The 10746-nt window shown below is 41.2% G+C and overlaps 3 protein-coding genes across 3 annotated transcripts; 1 reads left to right on the forward strand and 2 right to left on the reverse strand.

Moving 5' to 3' along the window:
• Positions 1 to 1060: 1060 nt before the first annotated feature.
• Positions 1061 to 4360, reverse strand: LOC144667293 (uncharacterized). Its single transcript, XM_078528687.1, has 3 exons — positions 3648 to 4360; positions 3323 to 3395; positions 1061 to 1347 (listed from the first exon to the last, which is right to left on the reverse strand). Exons 2-3 carry the CDS (start codon positions 3390 to 3392, stop codon positions 1061 to 1063), a joined length of 357 nt encoding a protein of 118 aa, XP_078384813.1. The 5' UTR covers positions 3393 to 3395; positions 3648 to 4360.
• A 1395-nt stretch (positions 4361 to 5755) lies between these two features.
• On the reverse strand, positions 5756 to 7558 carry LOC144667294 (uncharacterized). The gene is made up of 2 exons (XM_078528688.1): positions 6854 to 7558; positions 5756 to 6697 (listed from the first exon to the last, which is right to left on the reverse strand). Exons 1-2 carry the CDS (start codon positions 7556 to 7558, stop codon positions 5807 to 5809), a joined length of 1596 nt encoding a protein of 531 aa, XP_078384814.1. The 3' UTR covers positions 5756 to 5806.
• A 403-nt stretch (positions 7559 to 7961) lies between these two features.
• On the forward strand, positions 7962 to 10684 carry LOC144667295 (uncharacterized). Its single transcript, XM_078528689.1, has one exon. The coding sequence runs from the start codon at positions 7962 to 7964 to the stop codon at positions 10104 to 10106; it is 2145 nt and encodes a 714-aa protein (XP_078384815.1). The 3' UTR covers positions 10107 to 10684.
• The last annotated feature ends 62 nt before the right edge of the window (positions 10685 to 10746 follow it).

The following is a 10746-nucleotide window of genomic DNA, read 5'->3' on the forward strand; positions in this document are numbered from 1 at the left end:
ACATCTTCTCTCTTCTTTCCTCCTTCTTATCCTCTCCTCCCCTTACCTACCATCACTCCCCCTGTTTCATCATCTTCTTTCCCCTTCCCTTCCCGTCCCTTCTCTCCCATTCTTTCCCTTCTTCTTAAGCCATCTCCTAACCTCTTCTATTCTGCCATTCTATCTCTCCATTCTATCTCATGGTCCACTCATATTAACCATGTGGCAAAAAAGGTCTCATCTGCAATCGGGGGCTTGAGACAAATAAGGCAATTCGTTAATGATGATACTCTTATAACTATTTATAATTCCCTTATCCAGCCATCTTTTGACTATTGTGATTTGGTATGGGATAATTTATCTAAAGGTCTAGCAACCAGATTACAAAAATTACAGAATAGGGCTGGTAGGGTTATTTTAAGGGCTACCTATGATGTAAGCTCAAAGGATGTTTTAAAGGAACTTGGGTGGTCTGATCTAAAAACCCGAAGAGCTAAGCATAAGGCCACTCAAATGTTTAAAATTTCTACTGGTGAAGCCCCATCCTATTTAACTGACAGATTTTGCAAAGTCGAGGCAAGAAATCCTTACAATATTAGGAACAGTGAATGAAATATTAATTTACCATTACCGAAAACTGATTTTTTGAAAAAGAGTTTTCTTTATGCTGGTCCTAAATTGTGGAATTCCTTGCCTAATTCAATTAAGTCAGCCAAATCTCTTGCAGCCTTTAAAAGAGGACTGGAAGATATTGACTTTGATATGTTACTATCTTCTTATTGATAGCTTATCCCACTCTAATATTTATGTGTTATTTAACTCTATTTAAATTTTTAAATCTCACTCGGCTTTCATGAAAACCAATGTAATTGATGGAATTTCGAGGTTAAATAAAGTATCACTCACTCACACACTCACTCTTGCACTACCTCGCCTCGCTTTTGCTTACCTTACCTTATTCCTCCCTACTTCTACAAATTGATGTTTCCGCTTACAAAAGTGACCCGAGAGGTGTCACATTTGGATAATGCAGAGGTCAATACAAAAGGAAGTTTTGAACACTTTTTTTTCTGGGGTACCACTATGAAATACACCTACTTTTCCTTCCTTTCTTTGGTGCGCACTGGCCAGAAATCTCTGGTAAGTCAGCGGCTCCAGGAACATTGCTCATATCACCAGTATGCACAAACTTGCAGTTCTGATTTTCTTGTCCATAGAAAATGAATTTGTCACAGTGTGGATGACGGAGGCAATTATCCAGACATTGGATCTCAGTCCAAACGGAACGCACTCCAACCTGGTAACCCGCACAGCTCGATTTCTCCAAGAGGTTACCTCTTCGCAAATGGTCACAACCCTTAGTTACAACTGAAAAATACATTGGACAAGATATGAAACAATTATCCCGCAAAATCACGCGGAATATCGCCAGATACATAGCCGACGAGGCCTTAGGCTAAGTTGGCTAAAATCAAGCGACATACCGCAAGATTGAGAGTGGTTTTTCTTTGCGAGCACGAGATTGACAAAAGTTAGTCTTGCGAGCAACAAGCATTATTCAAAAAGCTACCTCCACTAACAACTGAGCATGTGAGCACGAGCAAACGAACACCCACTAAAATTTTGCGAGCATTCTGAGCAGAAGCGTTATTTTGCAAGCACTGCAACACTTTGATGGACCGTTCATTGCCCCTATTGAGCAGAATAACTGTTTTTTTTATTTAACAAATTGTCAACAAAATACATTTTGCAGCTAGAAATAACTGGGGTCGTGCAGCATTTCTAAGATTTCGGACGAATCTTGACAACCTACGTATATCGCAGGATAACTGTCATCTACGGATAACAGACATGTTATTGTGGCATTTTTTTACTGCATGAAAACCGTATAGCTTCGTCATCCAATTTTCTTCTTTTCAATTCTTTCAGATTACGTCATTGTGACGTTATTCGAATTACGCACAGTGATACCATCCTCGTTCTCAGGTAGAGAAATAGATAGGAATCTAGGTGAGAGACTCGATTATATTTCTTCTTCTGCACACCGAAGACCATATTTTTTTTTCTTCATTTCCATCCTATCAGCTGTAGTATCTAGGAATACAGTAAAAACCCGCGTATAAGAACCTAGGTTTTTTCAAGTTAGCCTAAACAGGTTCTTATATAAATGGTATTTAGTGTAAATTAGGCTTACTAGGTTCTTAATTAGGTTCTTAACTTTTGTTCAGGAAATAAAGTAGAATTTCTAAATTATCTGCTCTTTAATGTCCAATAACAGTATTCTTGGAGGCTTCGGTAAGCAAAATACTATACTTTTTTAATCTGATTCCGTTAAAATCAAAACTATACTGTAACCTTCACTATAATTCCCAATAAATCTTGTAACTATGCTGTAACTGTAATGTGTACAGACTGTGTTATAAATATATTTTTGAGAAGACTTTTTAATTCTATATTTTTGAGAAGATTATTTTTTTCTTTTTTGAAAATAAGAACCTGCTTTAGAATTTTAGCCTAAAATGGTTCTTATGTGAAGGGTGCTTAAAAATGAAATTTTAGCCTAACAGGTTCTTAAATCCTCGCGCTTATGTGCCGTTAATTCAAAATTAAAATGTCGCACTAACGCACGGATTGGTAGCGCGAGCTCCTACAAACTTTCAATAACTCTGATGAAGGTGAACAGATGTCACCGAAAATTTAGAAAAGAAAAACAGATCGGCTTAAAAAATCTTCTTTAAATGTCTTCTACCGATCGCACTACTGGTTCCAGTAGGTTCTTAAATGTTAGGTTCTTATACGCGGGTTTTTACTGTAACTGAATGAACTTTAGGCTATTAGACTTACCACGAATCCATTGAAATTGTTGGGTTTCCCAAACCGTAAATGTATTTTACAAAAATAGGCTGTCCCTGTTTTCCGAGGATAATAAAATCCACGAAGGAACAAACCGTTTTTGAAATTATTTTTTTGTATGTTTGTTATTCGTAGTCACTTGCATATTTTGATTTTAATCAAGTGTTCGTGTCAAGTTTGCATATCATATCCTCGGTCTGTGGCAATATTTGGAAACATTAATTACAGGAAAAATACATTTAAAACAACATATTCGTGTTCAAAATACGACGAAGTTCGGTAATGTTAAAAAGCTCAGAGCGTCATACATTTGCTGCATAATATGCTTTACGAAACCCTGCTGGGATTGTTCAGATCCTGTTGTGGTAATGTTACCAGTATCGAAAGTTTTGGAAGAACAATTTCGACAGTTCTTTTGTTATTTTATTGACCATTTTGCCTTAGCGGCCACTATTACCTTACAGAACAGTCCTTTAAAACTAATACTCACCCACATCTGTGTACAAAAGCGTGAAGACCAATGTAGCAGTTAACCAACTGTGCCTCGCTAAACAAGTCATATTCTGAACTGAAAATAAAAAATAAACTATAAACTGAACAAATTCCAGCTCAAATAAAAAAGATGCAGAATAGTAATTCATAGAATGATTCTACGGATATTTAATTTTTGCCAACTAAACAGAAACATTTAGTTAGTGGAGTGGGATTTTTGCAATAATGTTAATTTATATTTGAATCTTTTGACAGCAAGCGAAAAATTAAATTGTGTTTCAGAAAGCTTTAAAATCATCCTTTCCTGTTAAAGCTTTTAACACCTACCCAAATTTTAGTTGAGCCAATGTCCCGCCGAAAGGAAGCTAAATATGTCTTTTAGCAGCTTTGTGAAATTGGAAAACACGTTAGTTTAAAATACTGCCGAAAAGCTTGACTCGTTCATTATTAAACGATATCCCGCTTCACGTTTGCAGACAGTCTGTCATGTGTAATTTACTAATGTGTTCTTGGCCGTGAAAACAAACATTTCAATCAAGTAAAGAAACAGGCTATATTAATTTGACATCTCCTTTGTTTACTAGACTCCCGTGCCCGCAATTTTAAATCGTCATTTTTATGATCATTTTTCCAGTCTTTCGCAGTTACCAAGAATATGCAGCAAAGACCCGGATCATTTTACCGCGACTAAAATTTCATACATTAGGCTGAACAAGTTTTTGAATATTGGAGGCCAGTGGGAATCTGACCAGATGGCAGCAAGGCAGTTATTTCAGTTTCCGCGAGGACTGAATATCAGCAGTATCCTACATTCGTATGTTCTAGTCTTGTTATCAGTGTTGTTATTTTAAATTTATTCAACGGTTATTACCTACATCCTTGGTTATTAAACGCCTTTAAAAGCTTCCGTTCACGCAATTATTCACAATTTCTAAAAGCTAATGTCGCCATTGTGCTATCGAGTTATCACTTCTTGCATAAGTTATAGTTATGCAATTATGCTTTGCTTTGAAACGTTTCCTAATACACAAACATTGGAAAACGTAGATTAGCTTTTTATTGTGGTCGTTTTTTCCAGAGTGTTATGCAATTTATTATACTTCGTAATTCAAGAAACATTAGCTTAAATTGAACCATTTTCCATTAACCCATCAATCCGCGCGAATTGTTATAATGTATTTACACGATAATAAAACGCTGGCAGCCACATTTAGTCTGTTGACATCCTGTCTAATTTAACACCTGTTTTTGCTTCAAATAAGACGTTTCAATCTGCTCCCCATATTAACATTTCTCCTCAGCACTTTATCGCATTCGTAGACAATTTTATCCCTTGACCATCGATTGGGAAACGAGCGACCACTGGAACTCCTAAAATACTCTGCAGTGGATCGATGGAGCTGTCGAGAGTTACTCGTTTCGTCAAGCATATGCGGTAAGAAGCGGAGAGTCTAGAAACGAGACTGTTCATAACCTCGCCCTGCTGACCGTATGTATCTGCAAGACTGGTCCCTACACCAGCTCGCCCCCAGATTCCGCCTAAAAACTAGCATCACACCCATTAAACGTTAATGAAAACTCATTCCTAGAAAAAACCATATCAGGTTTAAAAGACCGAGAAAGAAAAGGCCAGTGAAGATGGCGACCAGAACAAACAACAATAGCATTTTCTTTACTAAATGGTGAAACAAGTTCAGGTACAACCTGCAAATGAGTTAATCACGGTGGGTGACTATAAGCTGAATAATTTGAAAGATTAATTAATTAATTTCTGAGTTATAATTAAAGCCGTATTTAAGGCAGAGAGATGGGGAAACTGCCAGATAAACACTGTGCTTGAATATCTATACCCGATTGACATGACACTATAGAGTGTATTCACAATAATAGATTCAATCATTTGGAGGCCATTGAAATGTGGCAGAACTGTGTAGCTCCAAAACCGTGTAAAACCGTGTAAATGTTTGGTTGTGAGTTAACTCCCACCTCAACCCTCATCAATATATATTTTATGTACTCTTATGGTATACAGTATAAACCACTCAAAATATTACAACCATATCAAACTTGAAAGATGTTATTAAATCTGTAGTTCAACCTCAAAATATACACTGCGAAACATTGCTCCACCTGGAAATAGCTATTGCTAGTCAACACTTGCACGTAAAGGCTAAATAGTAAGCTCTATAACAATAGTTTTTATCAAACGTTATTGAGTTTATACCAAATAAGAGTGGATATATTATTATATGTGTGTCATAAAAAATGTTGTGGTTATTCATCGTGGTAGAGTACAATAATAAAGTATTATTTCGTTTGTCTCACGACGTAGTCACGTGTGATGGAGATCGCAACGTTTCGACTGCATACTGCTAGTCTTCATCAGGCGATAAGGTCGACTGGTTGTGCGTTAGGTTATAAAGCACACGGCTGCGCTGTGATTGGTTGGTTTTCGACAGCTCTGATTGGTGCATTTCGATCCTCAGTGTTCTGCATGCTGGTGTACTGTTGCTCCCTCGGCGGTCCGCAGTCGTACATTTCTCCTGTTGTTGTGTTTTTTGATCGTGGGCATCCATGCTTCAGGAATTTCAATTCCACTGTCCCTGTTGATATTATTAGGGTGAAGTCTTATGTGAATCGCCTCTTTGACTCGGCGTGTGTACCAGTGCGAGTCACGATCAATAAACTTTACCTCATTCCAAAGCGGGTAGTGTCCGGTGTTGTTGGTATGCTCTACAACGGCGGAAGTCTGGGTGCGTGCGAGTCGGATGTCCCGGTCGTGTTCTTTGATCCTATCTTGCATAGGTCTTCCAGTCTCGCCGATGTAAACTTTGCCACATTCACAGGGAATCCTGTAAACAACGCCATCTTGCTTGGTCGAATCAACAGCGTCTTTCGGCCGTACTAGTTGTGATCGTAGTGTAGTTTCCGACTTGAAAACAGCGCGGACGCCTTGTTGTTGTAGGCAGCGGCGAAGTTGCTCGGAAAGACCTTTGACATAAGGTAGAACGGCAGTAGATTTAAACTCAGCCACGGGTTCAGCACTGGTGTTCGGTTTTCTGGTCTTGGTGATCTTCTGCAAGAAAGAAAAAGGATAACCATTAGATACAAGAACAGATGACAGATGTTTTTTCTCCTTGGAGATTACAGATGGTTTTGTTACGAGGCGTTTAGCGCGTTCGTAAAGACACTTTACAATACCGCGTTTTACTGATTGAGGGTGATGTGAATCATACGCTAAGTATTGATCAGTGTGTGTAGGCTTCCTGTATACGCTGGTGGTGAGGCGGCCGTCTGGTTCTCTCGAAACTGCGGTGTCAAGAAAGGCAAGTTTGCTGTCACTCTCTGTTTCCATGGTGAAGCGAATGGAAGGCTGCTGGTTGTTAAGATGTTGTAAGAAGCTATTGACGTTCTCGCGATCCAAGATGGTAAAGGTATCGTCTACGTAGCGTTTCCATATCTTAGGTTTGTAGGATGATGAAGCTATTGCCTGCTCCTCAAAGCTCTCCATGTAGAGGTTAGCAATAACAGCGGAAACTGGGCTTCCCATGGCTGCGCCTTCTTGTTGTTCGTAGATTGATCCGTTATACTGGAAGTATGTGGATCTCAATACAAACTTCAGAAGATCAGCGATCTGAGCAGGTGTTAGCGTTGTGCGGTCAGCAAGGCTGGGGTCATCCTCTAGTTTCCGTAGCGCGGCTTGTACAGCGCCGTCGATAGGAACGTTGGTAAACAGCGACTCTACGTCGAAAGACACCATGACCTCGTTGTTCAGGATAGTCTCACTGCTGATGGTGGACACGAAGTGGGCTGAATTATTCACCGTGAAATCCGGATTACCTGTTAAAGGAGACAAGATGTTAGCTAAGTAGGCGGATAAATCATATGCAAAGGTGTTAACACATGATACAATAGGTCTTAAAGGTATATCGGCCTTGTGGATTTTTGGTAAACCGTAGATTCTCGGCGGCTGTTTATGTCGCGGTCTGATCTTATTGTAAACAGCCTCTAATAGATCTCCGTTTCGTTTCAAGGTCAGCAGTTCTTTAGACAACTTTCGGGTCAAACGGTCTGTCGGGTCTTTGTTCAGGAGCTGGTACGGTCCGTTCTCGATTAGGGTAGACATCTTAGTGCGGTAGGTATCAGCATCCATGACTACGCTAGCACGTCCTTTGTCGGCTGGGAGAACCGTGATGGACTCGTCCTCCTTTAGGCTTTTAAGCGCGTCACGCATTTCCTCCGTGATGTTAGGCTCTGGTGGTTCAGCCTGTTGAAGGATACTGTTGACAGTTCTTCTGACCGTGTCTGCTTGTTCGGCGTTTAGTTGTCTTATAGCTGATTCGACACTGGCGATAATCTCCTTGGCAGGGACGTTCGCAGGAGTTACGGCGAAGTTCAATCCTTTCTGCAGCAGGGCTTTCTCGGCGTCGTTGAGGGTCCTAGAGGATAAATTAATAACCCAGTTAGTTTTGTCCAGGTACGATGTATCAGCTGGGGATACAGCCGTCTGTTTTTCGCGCAAAAGGTTTTCAAACTTCTGCTTTTGTCTGTCTTTGCTGGTATTAAAGACGCGCTGGGTGTTGATCTTGATCTTTTCCAGTACTCTGTCAGTGTCCTCTGTCGAGAGAGCAGATGTTATGCTCTGTGATGTGGAACCTGCTTCCTTCTTCGCATCTGCCTTGGCCACCCAGCGCGTCTTTAATACCAGCAAAGACAGACAAAAGCAGAAGTTTGAAAAACTTTTGCGCGAAAAACAGACGGCTGTATCCCCAGCTGATACATCGTACCTGGACAAAACTAACTGGGTTATTAATTTATCCTCTAGGACCCTCAACGACGCCGAGAAAGCCCTGCTGCAGAAAGGATTGAACTTCGCCGTAACTCCTGCGAACGTCCCTGCCAAGGAGATTATCGCCAGTGTCGAATCAGCTATAAGACAACTAAACGCCGAACAAGCAGACACGGTCAGAAGAACTGTCAACAGTATCCTTCAACAGGCTGAACCACCAGAGCCTAACATCACGGAGGAAATGCGTGACGCGCTTAAAAGCCTAAAGGAGGACGAGTCCATCATGGTTCTCCCAGCCGACAAAGGACGTGCTAGCGTAGTCATGGATGCTGATACCTACCGCACTAAGATGTCTACCCTAATCGAGAACGGACCGTACCAGCTCCTGAACAAAGACCCGACAGACCGTTTGACCCGAAAGTTGTCTAAAGAACTGCTGACCTTGAAACGAAACGGAGATCTATTAGAGGCTGTTTACAATAAGATCAGACCGCGACATAAACAGCCGCCGAGAATCTACGGTTTACCAAAAATCCACAAGGCCGATATACCTTTAAGACCTATTGTATCATGTGTTAACACCTTTGCATATGATTTATCCGCCTACTTAGCTAACATCTTGTCTCCTTTAACAGGTAATCCGGATTTCACGGTGAATAATTCAGCCCACTTCGTGTCCACCATCAGCAGTGAGACTATCCTGAACAACGAGGTCATGGTGTCTTTCGACGTAGAGTCGCTGTTTACCAACGTTCCTATCGACGGCGCTGTACAAGCCGCGCTACGGAAACTAGAGGATGACCCCAGCCTTGCTGACCGCACAACGCTAACACCTGCTCAGATCGCTGATCTTCTGAAGTTTGTATTGAGATCCACATACTTCCAGTATAACGGATCAATCTACGAACAACAAGAAGGCGCAGCCATGGGAAGCCCAGTTTCCGCTGTTATTGCTAACCTCTACATGGAGAGCTTTGAGGAGCAGGCAATAGCTTCATCATCCTACAAACCTAAGATATGGAAACGCTACGTAGACGATACCTTTACCATCTTGGATCGCGAGAACGTCAATAGCTTCTTACAACATCTTAACAACCAGCAGCCTTCCATTCGCTTCACCATGGAAACAGAGAGTGACAGCAAACTTGCCTTTCTTGACACCGCAGTTTCGAGAGAACCAGACGGCCGCCTCACCACCAGCGTATACAGGAAGCCTACACACACTGATCAATACTTAGCGTATGATTCACATCACCCTCAATCAGTAAAACACGGTATTGTAAAGTGTCTTTACGAACGCGCTAAACGCCTCGTAACAAAACCATCTGTAATCTCCAAGGAGAAAAAACATCTGTCATCTGTTCTTGTATCTAATGGTTATCCTTTTTCTTTCTTGCAGAAGATCACCAAGACCAGAAAACCGAACACCAGTGCTGAACCCGTGGCTGAGTTTAAATCTACTGCCGTTCTACCTTATGTCAAAGGTCTTTCCGAGCAACTTCGCCGCTGCCTACAACAACAAGGCGTCCGCGCTGTTTTCAAGTCGGAAACTACACTACGATCACAACTAGTACGGCCGAAAGACGCTGTTGATTCGACCAAGCAAGATGGCGTTGTTTACAGGATTCCCTGTGAATGTGGCAAAGTTTACATCGGCGAGACTGGAAGACCTATGCAAGATAGGATCAAAGAACACGACCGGGACATCCGACTCGCACGCACCCAGACTTCCGCCGTTGCAGAGCATACCAACAACACCGGACACTACCCGCTTTGGAATGAGGTAAAGTTTATTGATCGTGACTCGCACTGGTACACACGCCGAGTCAAAGAGGCGATTCACATAAGACTTCACCCTAATAATATCAACAGGGACAGTGGAATTGAAATTCCTGAAGCATGGATGCCCACGATCAAAAAACACAACAACAGGAGAAATGTACGACTGCGGATCGCCGAGGGAGCAACAGTACACCAGCATGCAGAACACTGAGGATCGAAATGTACCAATCACAGCTGTCGTAAACCAACCAATCACAGCGCAGCCGTGTGCTTTATAACCTAACGCACAACCAGTCGACCTTATCGCCTGATGAAGACTAGCAGTATGCAGTCGAAACGTTGCGATCTCCATCACACGTGACTACGTCGTGAGACAAACGAAATAATACTTTATTATTATTATATGTGTGTTATCACATGAATACTGCTCCGGCTAAAGAGGAATTGCATTTTACAACACTCGTTAAATTTCAAACTTTGTTTACATTGCACTTCTTAGAGGGCTCAATATGCAATTTTAAGAGAATTTTTAAACACACTTCTAGTCTAAACCGCTTACAGGAATAAACTAGTCAAAAATCATCCTTTCGGGTTACATTATCTCACTGTTTTAGTATACACTAAAACTTTTTCGCGGCGAGGTAAATATCCACCACTAGCCACCGACACTGAGGTGAATAGTTGTTTATTAGTAAATAGTGCTTTTCGCGCACGCTGATTGGTTAACTCGGAGGTGATTAGCAAAGTACTACTCACCTCCACTTCGGTGAATAATTGTTAACTATTACCCGCGGATAATCCACAAGCCGAATAATAATACTGAGGACTGTTTTTCAGTCCGTTTCAATGAC

Source organism: Oculina patagonica, chromosome 10 (assembly GCF_052425735.1).
Source record: "Oculina patagonica isolate OP01 chromosome 10, crgOcupat, whole genome shotgun sequence".
Classification (NCBI taxonomy): domain Eukaryota; kingdom Metazoa; phylum Cnidaria; class Anthozoa; order Scleractinia; family Oculinidae; genus Oculina; species Oculina patagonica.

Excerpts from the sequence above, each read along its gene's own strand:
- LOC144667293 (XM_078528687.1), bottom strand. The coding sequence starts at position 3,392 with ATGACTTGTTTAGCGAGGCACAGTTGGTTAACTGCTACATTGGTCTTC. Across the intron at positions 1,348-3,322 it reads GCTTTTGTACACAGATGTGG|TTGTAACTAAGGGTTGTGAC; the intron begins GTGAGTATTAGT and ends TGTATTTTTCAG.
- LOC144667294 (XM_078528688.1), bottom strand. The coding sequence starts at position 7,558 with ATGCGTGACGCGCTTAAAAGCCTAAAGGAGGACGAGTCCATCACGGTT. Across the intron at positions 6,698-6,853 it reads TGGGAAGCCCAGTTTCCGCT|CCTTCCATTCGCTTCACCAT; the intron begins GTTATTGCTAAC and ends AACAACCAGCAG.
- LOC144667295 (XM_078528689.1), top strand. The coding sequence starts at position 7,962 with ATGCTCTGTGATGTGGAACCTGCTTCCTTCTTCGCATCTGCCTTGGCC.